Raw genomic sequence first — 17,132 nt, 5'->3', positions numbered from 1 at the left:
GTAGAATTAAAGATGTTATCCAGATAAGAAGATTGAATTGGCTGGGGCACTTGGAAAGAATGGAGGAGGATAATTGGGTAAGAAAGTGTAGAGACTTGATAGTTCCTGGGGCAAAGCCCAGAGGCAGACCGAGAAAGACTTGGCAGGAGGTTATAAGGACAGACTTGATACAGAGGAAGTTGAGTTTAGATCTAACACAGTCTAGATCAGATTGGAAGAGGGTCATTAGTATACCCCGTCCAACCCATGCTAGCATGGAAAATGGACGTTAAGCCGAGAATGATGATGATGAGAACACTAAAAAAACAGGTTTGTACACAGTCCGGGAAATGTATTGTGTTTGCCAACAAAGTTTTTTTACGAAACCTTGGAAAATGCTGTATGAGTTTGCCAATGAAAGGGACAGGTCCTGGAGGGTTGAAGATTTTGTTTGTTTACAAATCTATTTTAACTTGAAATAAAAGAGAATAGGAAATATATAACAAATAAATCTTTTTATGATGTTTAGAAGCTGTGTTTATGCTAGATAAAAGTGATTCCAATCAAGCCAAATGTAGAACTAAAAAAGATCAAAATAGAATTATTCAGAGATAATTCTCAAAAACCTTTTGTACAAACATGTTTTTTAAGGCTTGGTAATTTCTAGAATTTGTCATTGAATAAATATCATTGTTGATGTTTTTTCTTTAGATGTGGACTTTCTATAATTATTACAGTTGATTCTCTCTTTAATTTGAATCTCCTTAACTTTATAATTTAAAAACTTCCATAATTTGAACGAAATTTCAAGTCCCTTCAGAAAATTCTCTCATTCATAAACTTATGTAGTGTTATGATAAAGATGTCGGCAGGTCATCGTTTAATTTTTAAATGTTTTGATAATTAGATCTTTTTATCAACGTGTCCCTATCAAAGTTTGCTTGTAATAACCGCAGTTAATATAAACAGAACTTGATGTTTTTTTCGTTTCTACTCAGCACCAAAATGTTTTATAAAACTAAACATCTCTTATTTGAATTTGAATTCTCCTTTATTAGATGTGAATTAGAGAGAGTCAACTGTATTTAATATTGTAGTATATAAAAGTTAGTTCATTTTAAATGAGTTTAAGTTTATGTAATGTGTCGAATTTATTAAATCAAAAATGTATGGAATAGTTAAGTTTACGTTCTTTTTGAAGATAAAATTTGCGCTCTCTTTTTGGGTTCATCCTGGATGTTTCTTAACTTGGAAAGAGATTTTCTGGAAATAGAGTATAAAGTCAGACCCTGTGTTATACCTTTAAAATGCATATTAGCAAGAGACCTATATTAATCTATCAATGCACTTCTTCAATTTTCTAAATATTTTAGCAATTAGCAATTAAAAGTACCTGTAATCTCAGCTCAAGAAACATTATGTTTCTTTTAAAAAATATGAATTTGAAAACGATACCTGGAAAAGGAAAACATATTTTATGAATATATATTATAAGAATATGATTATTTGTTTTAACTTATGGTTGTGACTTGTGAAGGAAAGTGTAGTGTAATTCTTTCCCTAACAAGGGTCTGGTTCATCTTTTTACATAATATAATTATCTGGTTTTGCATTTTTGTTTATTAGTTTTTATGTGCCTTTCGCTTATGTTGTATATACATAAATAGCCAGAAAACACCTTAGCTTGTTTACTATCAGTACAAGAAGTCTTAATTTTTATCACAACTGTGCATTTCTGTGGCGGCTCTTTGCTTCTATAATATTCTAGCAGTGTATAGATAGTTCAATTATATCATTTGCATACTAGAAATAAATGCATGAATGTTATATTCAAACCTACTTCTAAACCTCGATTGAGAAATGGATTCAAGAAGTCAGAATGTAAGTGTGGTAACTAATTATTGATGTCTTTTCAATATGTTTCTCACAGTCTCAGTCTCACAACCTAAAAATTTTATAATGCATGTAAAAGTATATAATAGCATAAAATTTGGGTCTGTTGATTTTATAAGTCACTTCGAAGTGACACCTAAAGGGGATTACAGGGTTCGAATTAGAAATATATAGTCAGTTCAAAAAAATTTGCTGACTGTACAGAAGAAAACCTCTTTGCGATTGTCTGAGAGCAATGCAGGCAACTTGCCATTGATCTTTTGTCAATGGTTATTTTGCTGCAGCAACTGTTATAGAAATAGGTGAAACAAATGATTGATGAAGAAATGGATTCACAATTTTAACATATCCTTCATAGAATGATTTGCAAAGACGGCATTTTGATTCGCAAATTGCAACCTGCTAACTGGAACCCTGGATTGTGTTTTGCAATTTTTTTTTATATGATCAACATGTAAATAATTTAATGTCTTATTATGTCTAAATTTTTAAGAGTCAACTTTTTTGATTTTAGAAATTAAACCTAAATTTTATCAAAAATCAGGTTTTGCAAAATTAACCTGCATATTTATTTAAGAGAGTATTATATTTTAGCAATTTTATTACTTTTTTGTGTGATTAGTTCTCTTGCTTTTGCATTTATGTAAGATGAGCTTCTGTGAACTTTATTGTTTGTATTCATTAACCTACAGTATTTTCACCGCAATTAGATTTCCAAATTTCTGACTTTAGTAATTTTACTGTACAAAAATTTGAGAGTATTATAAGTTCATGAAATTAGAAACCCTTGTAAATAAATTTTTTTGTCTTTAAAGTAGCAGAGTTCAGTAAATTTGCAGGAAGTTTCTTTTATCCTTGTAAGTTTCCAATTAACTAATAATTTTTTCTCTGTGTGTTCAGATATCTCCCATTTATGAAGTGATGATTAATTTAGTTAATTTAGTTAAAATAAGATGTGTAGCAAAATGAAAGACTTTTTGATAGTTCCTACATAGAAATGAAATTATTGATTTAAATTGATTTTTTTATGAATGGTAACAATGCAACAGCTAAATTCCGTCTCTGGGCGATTTTGACATTCTTGCCCACGGTAGTAACCGCTTCGTACTCGAAGTCCAAGAAAGTCTCTTTATCCAACATGATAATCCCATCAATATCAATATTAGATCAGCTCTGTTGTGTTATACACATATACATATATTCCACTGTAAACTAGTCAGAAGACTTAATAATGGGTGTACTAAACACCCGAAACCTTGTCTAAATGTTATTTGTAGCTTCCTAATGTTTAAATATCCATCAAGTTTCAACCTTTTTTTGTTTTTTGTTTTTGCATAATTTCCAAAGACTTTTTTCACTTGATTGCAGGTTGCTCCAAATACAACCTTGATGCAGTCAACAGTGAAGAAGTGGAAGAAATTAGCACAAAAACAACAAGGGGATTCAGCTGAAGTCGACAATAATGCCTTGTCTGTGAAAAATTCTGGTCAAAAGAAGAGTTTTATCAATACATTTAGAATGGTAATTTTTAGAACTTCTACACACTACATATTGCACCCCAGATTTCCTCATCCATAAGCAATTTTATACACTGTTTCCATATAATACATGCACACTTTAAATTTTGTAATATTTGCAATGGATTTTTCTTGGCTAGAACCGAAATTTTAAACAATACTGTATTTTGCTGACATCAGCCCACCCCATTTTTCTGATGCTACTGGACTATGCCATTGATTGTTCCATATTGGGAGCATTGTCAGCTCCCATTCTGCTATTTACATAACTAAATGCTATTTACATAACTAAATGCTATTTACATAACTATAGTGTGAAGTTAAAGTCTTCTAGATACGAAGAAACACCGTTATGCCAGAAACACCATCGTGTTATGTGTTTTCCTTTTTTTTTCTCTGCAGGCTGTTGATAAAGTCAAGTTAAAGAGTAAGAATCCATCCACCTGTCAGATGTCGGTAGAAGATAGTAAAGACGAATTTAAAACGGTTTTTAATTTGCCAAAAGCCACAAGGAGAGTGAGTATTTTAAAAACTTGTTGTGCTGAAAAACCCTGAGTGCTAAGTACCTTGCAGTGCTCTGTCATAACTTATTAATATGCAACCTAATCTATTGTAAGTTTTGTTGTTTTAAAGTCAATAAGATACTCATCCTGTGTTGCATAAAGTTAACATGCAAAATCATTTTCAAAATGACATACCTTCTCAAGGTGGTTTGACTTAATATTGTTGCCATATTGATAAAAATATTTTTGCCCATAAACAGGGTTTTCTTCAGTTTTTCTCTAAAAATTATCGTAACGTTTTTCTATTAAGGTTCTGTAATGTTAATAAAGATCATTAACTACAAATTTAATTTAGTCTTGTATGCAGACAAAATTTACTTGCTAGGCAACAGACCTAGAACAGCCCCAAATTTGCAAAAAATAGGGCTTTTTTGCATCCACGTTTGTCACAGCTTTTTTTATCAGCTTATTATTTTTTTTGATTTTTGCACAAAGTTACTTTTGGATTTTCGAAAAAAAAATTAACGGACATTTTTAGGTAACAAAAACCCTAAATCGGCGTAAAATTAGCTAAAAATAGATGGTTTTTTCATCCTTTTCTATTTTCGCCACAGATTTTGCCTGGATCTATTTATTAGATTTATGGTTTTTCAGCACTAAGTTACTTATTAATAAATCGTGGAATTGACGATTTTTTAAAAAAAATAATGGCGGAATTTTAGGTAAAATCAACTGAGTTAGGCCCTTAATGGTTTATTAAGTGTTTCTTGAAAAAGTACCATTATATTTTTTATAAATGGACAAAAATGTAAGAACAGATCATAAAATTACAAATATTTTTTTGCTCCCACATGCAACAAAACTGTGATTTCAAAATTAGTTAAAAATATTGTTTTCACAATTTCCTAAAATTTATTTGTTTCTTTTTAATAGATGAATTATAACCTGAAAACATGATTAGTTACAAATTTTAGTTGATTTCATGTTTAAGAAAAATAATGTTGCTAAGCAACAGGCTTTAACTGCCACAAATTAACCATAAATAAGGTTTTCATGTTTGTCTAAAAATTTCATTGTTTCATTTTTCTTACATCTTAAAGTTCACATATTCTTTTTGGTGCTCTAAAATTTTTTACAGAACACAAGGGGTTGTATTTGTTCAAAATATTATGTTACTAGCTTTAAGAAGATAATTAATACCTCTGAAAAGTCATTGTTATTGCTTTAACTGATTTTATATGAAATAATTTGGTCTGTTTTGTGCAAAATTTAGATGCTAGTTTGTTTAAAGTTTATATTGAATTTGTTATATTGAATAAATAATCATATGAAATATAATGTAGGAAACTTTTTTGTTATGTCCAGTTAAAATTGGATGCCTAATATAATTAAGATATTTTAAGACGTTAATGTCCTTTGCTCATAAACCATCAACTTTCATGTAAGTTAATAAAGTCGAAAACCATGTTAGATATAATAATTGAATGTAAAAAAGTTACGGTATAAGGAATTATTTCAGTAGGATCATAACCAATACAATTTGATAATAAGTCCTTTCCGACGTAAAGAGTTATCACTTAAAATTAATATCACTGGGTGTACTAAGTTCCAAAGTTTAAAGTAATTTTATAACAGATTTTAGAATGGGGGTGACCCCTTCCCAAATCATAGTGAAAAAGTCAACTCTTGTAGAAGGGAGTTTCCCTCATATTTTTGATATTTGAGCCTTAAGGTCATAGGACTGAAGTTTTATGGCTTAACTTCAGATCTTCATAAATTGAACAATCAGAAATGGACTAAAAATGTCAAATTAATCTACAGTAGTGGTTGTAAGTCCACTTTGCAAAAGGTAATGACGCAATGGCTATCCAGTACTTAAAAAGTAAGTACAGTTGTAAAACTGAATGGGGAAATAAAAAGATCATAGACCGAGATTCCGGTTGGACAGCAAGAAAAGTAAAAGAAATCATAAATAGTATAGGCAGAAATATGGTTACCTGCACTTTGGAAAGCAAATATTTAGAAAAGTGCATAATAGTTTGAGACAAACGTAACAGAAAGCGACCTTTTAGAAAAAAGGAAAGATTTTAATTAATTTATTCCTTGTCTAATAACTTGTGATGAGGTCAAAATTGCAGTTATTTTATAATTATGCAGTTATGAAAAACAATTAATTGTTATTTTATTGGGGAACTTGTTTTTATTTATTTTGTGTGTGTGTCTTAGATTGATTATAAAATGCTGGTCAAAGCTTTGTATTAGCTCATGCTGGCTTAAAAACGTATAATGACATTAAATTCCTACCCATAGGGTGTAACCGTGCTTCAAGAAGTTGAACAGGAAGTGAAAGGAAATATTTTAAAGAACATACCGCCCATGACAGATGAGGAAGTCATTGAATTCACATCCACTGAACTGGTTGGGCGCTTTTTAAACAGCAAATACTTTCGATATGCAATCTTGTCTTTTATTATCACCAACAGTATTCTGATTGCTGTTCAAACCAACCGAAAGCTGGTAAGAAATACCTTTTTATAGACATCTGGTGAATTACATATGCCTTACCTTTTTATTTTGAAACGATTCAGCCTCCAATTTTGTTTGCAATTTGCATTTTGCTTTGTTTTGAGGGAAAATGGTATTATCTAGAAGGGATTATCCCAAGTGTTGAAAATTATGTATGTTTGTATAAGTTATGGAAAAATTAATAATAACTTTTTTGCATATTTCATACAGCCATCCTCTTAAGATAAAAATAAAGGGATTTCTTTTGTGGAGATTGCTTACGACTTTACAAATTCTCAGCACAAATCAGGACTTTCTATAAGATTTTATGTATTAAAAATATTGTATATACAATTTTTTAATTTTATATTTTTAAATTTTGACGCATTTCAAGGCGTTTACACTAGATTAAGGAAACACAAGAAAATATATGCAGATATGATGCGTTAAAAAGAAGAATTATATTTTGCCTTCATGTTTATTATATATTTATAGTTAAAAGGCAAGAAAGAAATAATGGATTAGAGATATATTTGTAAAACGAGATGCGCTGTAATCTAGTTTAGGAACTAACACTTGGAAATCGTGTTTTCAAAATTCTACGAACTTTTATAAATTTCTACGAACTTTTATAGCACATATTAAAATGTTTTCACGTGCCAATTTTAGACCTTCTTTTTTATTAAAAAGTTTTGGTATCAAAGATTTCTTGTTCTTATTTCAGAGAGTACTTTTACATCTTGTTGCATCTGCGTGTTTAGTTAGGGTTAGGGTTAAAAACATGCCTTCAACCCACTTAGGCCTTTTCTTTGTATATTGCATCGAGTCCGTGCGTACATTTACGCTTGCGTAAAAGGTGTTTAAAGTTTAAGTATTTACTCTAGTACCTATGTAAAATGTAAAAAAGTTAACAAAACGGTAAAAACCTTTTAAAGAAAAAAAATATATATTCCGTATTGCTTTTATCAAGAAAAAATAAAAATGTAAATGAGGCCTACGATCTTTCGTTCGTCTCCTAAATAAAATAAACACTTCATTTTGCACATGTAAAATAGTTTAGGCGTGCACGGAGGCGTGCACGTGCGATCGCACGCCTTATATGACAAAGAATGCTGTTAGACATCAAAATTTACCAGTTTTCTATAAAAAAAGTCCAACATTTTTCGGTTAAAATTAGTCCAAACTAAAACTGCTTTGTTGTTGAAAAAAATATTGATATAGGAATTTTAAAAAAGGCATGGCAAACGTGACAGTAGCTTGTAGACACTTAAAGTTCTAAAGTTCTTAAAAAATCCGATTTTAGGAGCGAGAGTACAACCATATCTTCAAAGCAATGGACCAATGCATCATGACAATCTTCGTTTGCGAAATTGTGTTGAAATGGTATCATGGCTTTCGAAATTTCTGGAAGCAAGGATGGAACATACTCGATTTTTGTATTGTTTTATCTTTGCTAGTTGGACCACGTAAGTATTTAATATAACAGCTACAATCTTATGTGGACAAAGGTGCAAACTTTACAGATCGTTCCCAAATCAGTTTTTATCCAAATATCAAGCAGGTACTGTTATCTGTCCTTAAATGAAATTTGTTTGATTAACAAATTTTACTGAAGGACTAAATAGGCTAGTCTGACATACCAGCCTGACTTTTTTCTCTTCTACTTCTTTCACTGCTAAGATTTAAAAACTGGTCTAATTACCTTTAAAGCCTTATAGAATATGTAGTGACACTGCTCATAGCGAACACTGTACATAACGAACCCTGTACATAGCAACAATTTGCACAAAGCAGACAATTTTACAAAGTAAAACTTTATTGTGAAACATGTTTGATTTTTTTTAAAAACAACGGGAAAAAACAATCACCAAGCATTGTTGTAACAATTTAACTTAAGACAACTCCTGTTCACAAAATTTTAACAATTTTTCCTTTGAGGAGTAAATATTGAGCAAAAAAGGTCTAAAATCAGGCTATTTTGTCCGAAACTATGGGTACAAAAATCCGAAAAAATCTGGTATGAAAATGTTGTAATTAGTTAAACTGGTTAAAATTTATTTAATTATTTTCACTAAATCCCATAGAACTAGTGTTTCCAGTCGTCTCACAGAATAAAAAACTCTATGCACCATACACTTTGTTTAGAAGTTTAAGTGTCAGCCATGTAGAGACTTACTGTCTATTTTGTAAACTTGTGTATTTTAGATGTGATACCTGGTGGTGGTGGAGGGAGAGGTGTTATACGCATACTAAGAGTACTCCGTGCGTTTCGAAGCTTAAGAAGGTTCGTCCTTATTAATATGTCCAAAAAAAATTTACGTTGGAAACACAAATTGGAGCCTAATTAAAAACTTGCTAGGGTTTAATAACTACTAAAAGGCTGGTAACTGGTGCTGCAGTCCTGTATAGGCTGTAAAATGGAGTGTTACTGCATTTAAATCATCCTACATGTAAAAGAAGTTGTTTCACGCCCCAGGAAGGCGGCAATTGTTCTTGTTCTTTAAACGGTCCATGTCGATTTCCTTCGGCCCCATACATCGATAACGCCGCTAATTGAGACGGCTTTACTGATGTATTATATTGTTGATGTCATAGAAATGTATAGGCGTAACTTTCTCTCACTTAGATTTATCAGACTTATCAGTCAATCTTTGTGCAGTAACGGGGGAATTAGGGAACTTTGTGTTGACAGACAGACAGACAGACAGACAGACAGACAGACAGACAGACAGACAGACAGACAGACAGACAGACAGACAGACAGACAGACAGACAGACAGACAGACAGACAGACAGACAGACAGACAGACATATAAGGCAGAAAAAATTAATAACTTACTAGCAATTTTTTGTAATCTGAAGTTGAATTTTATATCTGAAATTGGCCTTTTTATGGAGGGATGCCATTAAACGGTGTGTATTGTCTTTCACTGTAAAACCTGGTTAAATGCTCGACTACAACAACAACAACAAAACTAAAATTTTCGTGCTTTATTTAAATACGATTTTGTTTGTTTGTGTATATCTCGCGGCTTCGACCTCTTGAAGGTCAAAGAGGTGATGCAGTAATCTTATACCTATAGACCTATAATGTTGCCAGTAACGTAATATTGAGATTTTAGGATCAGAAAAAAAGTCAGCTGTTAGCTAGGATAAAATTTCCACTTTAAATTTTACTCACTTGCCTTACTGTCTTTATTTTTCAGCATAAGTTCTTTACCAGGATTACAGATAGTTGTTCAGACTATACTTCAGTCAATACCAGGTAGCTTTGTTAGTTTCTAAATAAAAGTTAATAAATAGTAGTTAAAGCATTATGAAATCACTGTATTTAGTTTACAGAGAGAGGGGTAAAAGTCTGTATAAAAATAGTTTACAGAGAGAGGGGTAAAGAGTCTGTATAAACGGTATATAGGGTGGGAATCAAGTTTGAGTGTGCAAGAGGAAACTTTCTCACATATCTTTCTTTAGACATGACGAATATCGTTGTTTTACTTGTGATTATCATGTTGGTGTTTTCTGTGATCGGAATAACATTATTTCGACATGTTATTCCTGATCGATTTGGCGATTTGTCAACTTGTATCCTTTTGTTTTTGTGTTGTTGTTGTTGTTGTCGTCGTCATTTTCGTAAGGAGATATTTCACCTTAACGTATTAGCCATGTTTTCATTATTTATATGCGTCACGCAAGATGGTTGGATGGAAATCTTTGAAGCTTTCCAGGTCCTGAGTTTTCTTGTTTTGCGTAAATATTGGATTGCTACTAAGCGTTAATATTCGAACCCCCTTTTAAAAAAACAAAGGAAAAAATGACAAAATAGTTAACCAAACAGACAGTAGAGATAAAGCATATAACGTATAAAATAAGCATAAAACAAAGCTGGAATGAGACCAAACCGACATATTAGAACTGGAAAATACACCATGCTTTTGAAAAAAAATGTGCTTTTAGTCTTGAATCTGAGTAGGTGGCTGGGAATGTTTTAAAAATATGGGGGGGGGAGGGGCTTAATAAACAGGAGATGGTTATTTGGCAACTGGAGCACATTTCTAAAATTTATTAGTAAGCCCTTTATTCATTCATTCATTCATTCATTCATTCTTAGAAAAAAGGAGAAGTTTATTATTACGGAGGTGGTGTCTTCTTGATTTTGTTCATTGCTCTTGGTGCGTTTATTTTTGCCAACTTAGTGGTTGCTGTTGTCGTAACAAATCTGGAGTGTGCTGTAAAGGATGTGAAAAAAGAGGAACAGCAACAAGCAAGAGAGTTAGAAATGAAAGTAGGTTTTTAATTTGCTTCTAAAATAAACGCTTTTTTAACGGTGTATAAATTCATTGGTAAAAAGTTTTATCCCGAATTCTTCATTTTAACACGCTCTGGCGGTAAGAAGCGTAGGTAGTGCGACTGCACAGTGTGGTAACTACTCGAAAAATCTCGTGAAAATGGATTACACTCCTTCGAAGCTGCAAAAATGGAAAAAACCTGGAAATTGATTTTTAGACTCTATTGCTAAGTTTTCTTTTATTCTTAAATTATGGAAGCTACTCTCCTTTTCTTACCAAACCAGATTATCCCTCGTCGGAAAACTCCCAAAACTTACGATTTAATAAGTCCTGAAATTATACACCGAGTGATTTCAATTATTTAGTTTTAATGTCGTGTAGTGAACGCATTTGCGTTGCCTCATCGGTATTACTGTGTGTTTTCTATTAATTTAAAGCCAATTGTCTGCGCGTTAAAAAGCGTCGTCTAGGAGGAAGAAAGAAAGCTAGTCTACTATAACTGCTCATAAGAATCCAAATTTTTAATGTTTTTAAGGGCAAACTTGCTCAGGAGAATGATGACGTTGATGCAGAAATCGTAAAAGGAGATGGTATATCGAGCAAAGTATTTCATAACCAAATGCCTCTTTTAGTACCTGTAAGTATCTTTGTGAATGCGCCAGTAGGTAGTATATCAGAGTTGAAATTGTTCTTTTGCAAGAATTCACAAATGTGACATTGTGTATTGACACAGCATTTGCTCCATGTCTGCTCCATCTTTGCGTGGCAATAGAATAAATTTTAGTTTTTATACCATGTCTTAAGTTTTTAGTGGTCAATGAAAATAATGAATTGAGGTGTTTACAATAGCATGGTATGAAATTAATACCACAATTCCTTGCGTCAGAAACACTACGAAATATGAAACTCCTAACGGCACATACGTGACACTATCCTGTCCGTAAGTGTTCCTTCAAGCAAATAGCAGATTCTACAGCTAGTAAATTCGACAAGGAAAATACCGCATGCGCCGGATCCCTACAAATAATAGAATCCTTTATAATTTTTTATTGTTGAGCTGACAAAAATTTCAACTAAAAACGTTTTTATATTTGTCTTTCGTTAGGGAAAAGTCACAAAACCAATAGTATTAAGGGCTTATCACATGAGCACGTTTATCCGTGCTAAAATCAGCTCGCTATCGCAGGAGGAAGCATGCCCGGCTAACAGCCCGGCTGTGCCCGGAATCTCGCTTTAATAAAGCGAGATTCCGGCAAAGCGGGTTCAAAAAATTCCATGTAATAGCTCCAGCCGGCAAACCAAGCTGACCTTTCTATTTTCGGCCTGATAAAGGTTATTTCAATTGGAAAAATTATTTTTCTTACATTAATAACAAAAAGATGTAAAAAAAAAGATTGTCGGCAAATTTATTTTATGAACTTTTTGATGACAATAATAGTTTATACATATTACGAAAAATAAATATATATATATACACAACTCGTTGAAAATGAGTGCGGAGAAAACTGTAATAGCGAGGTTATTTCAGCCCGGCAAACCGAACCAGCCCATGTGATAAGCCCCTAAGGTAGTCTCAACATTGAAAATAAACTCGTTTTTAGGACTTATCTGGCATTGATGTTCGGAATATTGAGCATTATTTCGTCATATTAGGCGCGATGGAAGAAAACTATCGTGTTTATCAAACTTTAAAATCTGAACTGACAGTGGTATGTTCATTACATGTTTTATTGTACTAAACTGACATAATTTAAGATTACCTTAAGAATGTCGTGAACTTCAACCTTGTTTTTAACTTGCAATATTGTTTTCAATCAAATCAGTGCTACCACCACTTTCTAGTAACGTTTATTATTATTATTGAAATTTTACTCGGATAGCTTCTTCAGTTGGTCATGCGAAGGGGGTCCTAGTGCATTTAAAGCTCCCTTTTGTGCTACGAAAGTCGTGCAAGCACAACAATCTTTCAACTAAACAACCGCCTAAGATATCAATCCTGTTGTCATGCTGAACGCTGAGCAAAAGGGATAGATTCGCACTTTTATAGTTTCTGGCACGACTCGGTCGTGGTTTGACAAACTAGAAATAGTTTTAAAAAATTGAATTTAAGATTCTTTTTTTAAACGTTTACAAAAACTTCTTGAAGCTGCTCTCCTGTTCCACTGTCTATTAGGTTTGCAACTTCCTTTCCAGGGCTTTTTAGTTTTTTTACAGAGGGGCGGAGCGTGAAGATTTCGTTTCTAATTTAAAAAGTCTAGGAAGCTCTAGGTTGTCAGGTTATTTATTTCAATTTGTTAATATTAATTAAAATCTTCCAATTATCTCAAATCTTGTCAAGAGTCCAATAAGAGGGATGTCAAAGCGTTTGTTGACACCCTGTGAGGGTTTTTCAAATTTTAGTTGTTCAACGAGGTTTGCGAGTTAAATCAAAGCGCCATGGAGGAGGGCGTGATAGAATCAGATGCTGAAGAAAAAAATAGAAGAAAAAGTGAAGCATTCGAAAAAGTATGTATGCACATTCATGCGGAAAAAAATGTGTAAGGTTATGCAGAAAAAAAGAAGAAAAACAATGGCTGCTTTAATTGTGTATTATAGTTTCGATCTGTTATTTTTACACCCTTAAAAAGGATAACACGGTAATTTTTAAACGGTGGAGTCTGTACTTTCTGGAAATAAATTTATAGTGATTGGTGTAACTCGCTTACATTATAAACACCAAACAGGTTTCCCGACAGAATAGGGATTTGAATAAATTTGTTCTTGTTATGGTCTTTCTTCTGTCAGGGGTTTCCTGATAAAAGCTTCGGATTGTTATGGGATGGTGAATTAGGCAAGCCACAATTATTTTAGATGTCTGGACATGTTATGATTTCTCGATTCTTGGACATGACGTAAAATAGAGTTTTCACGCCTTCTCTAAACTCTTCAACAATTTTTTTATCTTTTTTATTGTTTGTTTGTTTGTTTGTTTGTGTTTTTTTTGTTTCCTACATATGTTTTTTTTTTTAATCAATTACATTGCTTTCTTGTACCTCCTTATTTTCTTTTCAATTTCTCAAAATTAATTTTCAGGTTGCTAACGCTGGTGACATCATGTCTGGCCTCATGACAATGGAAGATTCCAATCTCATTAGCAGTAAAACAAAAAATTCACTACATGGCGTACTAGTGGAGAGTGCTGACGTAGCTTTTAAATCGAGATTGTCTTCTTTGGGTTCCACCGTGGGTAATCGTTTAAGGAGACGCAGATCTACAGGAGCGAAGCCGGAAAACCATCGAAGGTCGACACAAGCGCACTTATAAGTTTTGTCTCGAGACAAATTGACTTACCCACAATCCTTCTACTTCAAAATATCTTTTTCTTTGCCGGGGAGACAACATTCAACGAGATAACATTAGTTTTCTTGGTTATCCTTTCTTTCATTTTCGCAAAATTGTTTCTGTGAACCAACGAATTAAAAAAACGCGATTTCGATTCCACGGTTCTCCTGTTCTTCTTCTACAACATTGCAAGGATCGTTTTTTCCTTCTTCTGCATTCGTTTATTCACAATGTAGTATGGTAAAAAGGGAATATATTAGCAGAATTTTTGTTGACACCAACATTTTTTCTGTGACGTCATCAGCAATTTTAAATTTAGGGAATATACTAGTACATACCAGTACATAACAGCTTAGGCGAATATTTGAATTATAACTTTTACAGTAATTTAAACTTATTTTCGCGGAAGTTTCGTCCGCACTTTCACCGTTAAGCGAAAGTTTCGTCCGCGGTTGAGCAATCCCGCGAAAATTTCGTAGCTTGATTGTTATTTACAGATACCTACGGAACAAGACAGACTTTTTCATCTCTTCTTTATTTTCTTAACAGAAGTTACAAGTTTTTTTACAATTTGTTTTCATAAAATTAATCCATTTTTGATCACCGTTGCAGCGCTGTTTAAAATCATCGCAGTTAACACTTTGATCAAAACATCCTAAGGAAAAAAAGAACAATATATCAGTTGTGGGACTCAGTTGCTAAATAAACGCCCCCTCCCCCTCCCTGTAAATAAGCGCCCCCTCCCCCTCCCTGTTTATTAATTTCGAGCTTTTTCCCTATCCCTTCCGACCTTATTAGATGTCCTAACAAGGTTGGGAGTTTATTAGGTTTATTAATTTTGTAAAAAATTCTCTTGTGAAAGAAGTAAACTACGCTTCTTAACCCTATATAATATGATAACTCAGGAAAAATAAGGACACGAGTGAACGGTAAGAAGCCATCTTTAATAAACTGAACATTCTCTTCATCACACTATTCTTACGTCAGTCGAAGAAAGTTCTTATTGTACATTAACATTTTATATGTTTCAACCATCTTAACATTCTCCATCTCCCGTTTATTAAGACCTTTTCCCTCCCCCCCCCATGTTTATAATATTTTCACAAAGTCCCCACCCACCCGTTGAATTGGCACCTAAGAGTTATTTGGCAAAGCAATAAAGTGCGAACTAAGCATTCTTTGACTTCAATATTGTCCAATCTCTGCTTCTCAAGCCTGTGGGGGCTTTCTACCTACTGTTGTATGATACTGAAAATTTAAACACAAACCTGCTTGAGTAGGTTTTGTCACTGGATGCGTCGGTGGTACAGTTTTAGGGGGTTTGGTATTTGAACCACCACCTGTGGATTTTCCGTATTGTTTTTGTATTCTATACACATCATTTGCATGTAACTTCATGTTGGGCACGTAAGCTTTGTAATACGGGTACATCACAGCATCTTTGTTTTTTGTGTCATGCTCTAATCCTAATACGTGACCCATTTCGTGAGTGGCTACCCATAAATAGTTAATGCCTGAAAAATATAAGTATGAAAGGAAATAACAAAATATAACAAAAAAATAAGAAAATATTTTTTTTAATATATATTGTATTCCTTTTGATGAATCTTTATATCTTAGACCGAGGTCTGGATTATTAAAATGGCTCAATTCTAACGACAAGCAAAGACTTATTAAAGTATTGCTAAGGAGGTGCGAATTGGCAATATTTTCCGGCTGAAATACCAAGTCTGTGCAGATCAACAATATGTTGGAAAATACCCAAAGCGCCTCCCATATTTACTCGAACAAGCGGCCTTTTTGAAAATTGAGCAGGAGGTCATTCGAGGGAGACGCCTATTAAATATTTATTTATCAAAAATAGTGTGGTCGTTTAAGTAAATACTGTATCTAAGTAAGTAGGCAAAAAAAAAAAAAAGAATTATATGCCTCACCAGATGTGGATCTATCAGTAAACAGTTCGTCTTCATTAAAGTGAAGTCGGCCGTCTGGTGGAAGAAATGCATGAGCCAACGTGGTCCCCTTTCCATGAAAGTGGTATACACACTTCTTTCTATCGTCTCTATGTGCTCTTGATCCGAAACTAGTGTAATTATAACAGTGTCCTAATCGAATACCTTATTTCGCGGGCGTACTAGCTTTCGCCTACGCGTGCGAAAGTTAGTACGCGTGCCAAATATATACCTTTTCACAGGAAACAAAACTGACCGCAGGATAATGTTTTAAACGTATTTATATTTTGTCTAAAAAACAGAATTTTAATATTTTATTTAACTTTACTACTCTTTGCTTGTTACTTAAGAAATTTAAACTTGCGAGAAAAAACGCCACCATTTTCCCCACGATTTTTTGCCTTCTTGATAATGAGAGATGACGTCAAATATTTTTCGCCGTCTTCTCTCATATCTAAAAGGAAAAAAAAACTCTGGGAACGAGGGTGCGAAATACGCTTCTGTGCATTAATTTTTATTCATTCGTGATTCTTATTATGCCAGTTTTTATGTCATTAGAGTTACGTGGTTGCCATGGTATTGTCCCTTATACATTTGTCGCTTTAAAATCGGGTTTAACTGGACGGTCGCGCTTTTTGCTCGTGTGAAGAAGCACAAAGAGGGAAGGGTTTCCATGCTAGCCTTTAATAAATCCTTTAAGAAAAATCACGAAACGATTATAAATAAAAATAAAATAAAAACATATCAATTATATATACTTACGCAATTACTATATCACCTGATTTTATTTCTGTAAATGTTAAAGGTGTTTCGTCTGACCAATATTGAAAAGCCCTCTTTGTCAATCTTTCAAGATCTGACCTTGGCATATCAGGTGTGTAACTGTAATAATAATATGTAAGGTCTGTTTTGTTCCATTTGGTGTCCTCGAGAGGAGCAATATGATGATCAACCATACCACATCTTGGTGTGTTCATCAATTTCTTTGTTTCATCATCAGCAACACCTGTAGCTGCAAGTCCAAACGTTCTTTGAAAGATTTTCACAGATTCTGTTAATGTTTTGCCATTAAAGCTATTAGGATTGTAATAGCCGTACCGTTCCAAATATTTCTATAATATGTAAAAAGCCTTTTTTGTATGTGTTATTTGGAAATGTCTGTTTGTGCAGAAAAAA

The 17,132-nt window shown here is 33.1% G+C and overlaps 2 protein-coding genes across 2 annotated transcripts; one reads left to right on the top strand and one right to left on the bottom strand.

The window, feature by feature from the left end:
- Window positions 1-2,508: 2,508 nt before the first annotated feature.
- On the top strand, window positions 2,509-16,792 carry LOC130629243 (cation channel sperm-associated protein 4-like). The gene is made up of 13 exons (XM_057442381.1): window positions 2,509-3,393; window positions 3,792-3,905; window positions 6,203-6,409; window positions 7,701-7,863; window positions 8,603-8,681; window positions 9,604-9,662; window positions 9,869-9,979; window positions 10,058-10,122; window positions 10,506-10,679; window positions 11,219-11,320; window positions 12,285-12,392; window positions 13,084-13,188; window positions 13,756-16,792. The coding sequence occupies exons 1-13, from the start codon at window positions 3,262-3,264 to the stop codon at window positions 13,984-13,986; spliced, it is 1,650 nt and encodes a 549-aa protein (XP_057298364.1). The 5' UTR covers window positions 2,509-3,261; the 3' UTR covers window positions 13,987-16,792.
- LOC130629241 (macrophage metalloelastase-like) lies at window positions 14,524-17,094 on the bottom strand. Its single transcript, XM_057442378.1, has 4 exons — window positions 16,719-17,094; window positions 15,939-16,087; window positions 15,273-15,518; window positions 14,524-14,659 (listed from the first exon to the last, which is right to left on the bottom strand). The coding sequence occupies exons 1-4, from the start codon at window positions 16,931-16,933 to the stop codon at window positions 14,547-14,549; spliced, it is 723 nt and encodes a 240-aa protein (XP_057298361.1). The 5' UTR covers window positions 16,934-17,094; the 3' UTR covers window positions 14,524-14,546.
- Between the last annotated feature and the right edge of the window lie 38 nt (window positions 17,095-17,132).

Source organism: Hydractinia symbiolongicarpus, chromosome 15 (assembly GCF_029227915.1).
Source record: "Hydractinia symbiolongicarpus strain clone_291-10 chromosome 15, HSymV2.1, whole genome shotgun sequence".
Taxonomy (NCBI): domain Eukaryota; kingdom Metazoa; phylum Cnidaria; class Hydrozoa; order Anthoathecata; family Hydractiniidae; genus Hydractinia; species Hydractinia symbiolongicarpus.
Note: the sequence above shows the minus strand (reverse complement) of the source record. Positions and strands in the feature narration are given on the sequence as shown.

What these genes read in the sequence shown, in the direction of transcription:
- LOC130629243 (XM_057442381.1), top strand. Translation starts at nt 3,262, where the DNA reads ATGCAGTCAACAGTGAAGAAGTGGAAGAAATTAGCACAAAAACAACAA. An exon ending in TTATCAATACATTTAGAATG is followed by an intron (nt 3,394 to 3,791) that starts GTAATTTTTAGA and finishes TTTTCTCTGCAG; the next exon opens with GCTGTTGATAAAGTCAAGTT. An exon ending in ATTTGGCGATTTGTCAACTT is followed by an intron (nt 9,980 to 10,057) that starts GTATCCTTTTGT and finishes TTAACGTATTAG; the next exon opens with CCATGTTTTCATTATTTATA.
- LOC130629241 (XM_057442378.1), bottom strand. Translation starts at nt 16,933, where the DNA reads ATGAACACACCAAGATGTGGTATGGTTGATCATCATATTGCTCCTCTC. An exon ending in TACTGATAGATCCACATCTG is followed by an intron (nt 15,519 to 15,938) that starts GTGAGGCATATA and finishes TATATTTTTCAG; the next exon opens with GCATTAACTATTTATGGGTA. An exon ending in GACAAAACCTACTCAAGCAG is followed by an intron (nt 14,660 to 15,272) that starts GTTTGTGTTTAA and finishes TTTTTTCCTTAG; the next exon opens with GATGTTTTGATCAAAGTGTT.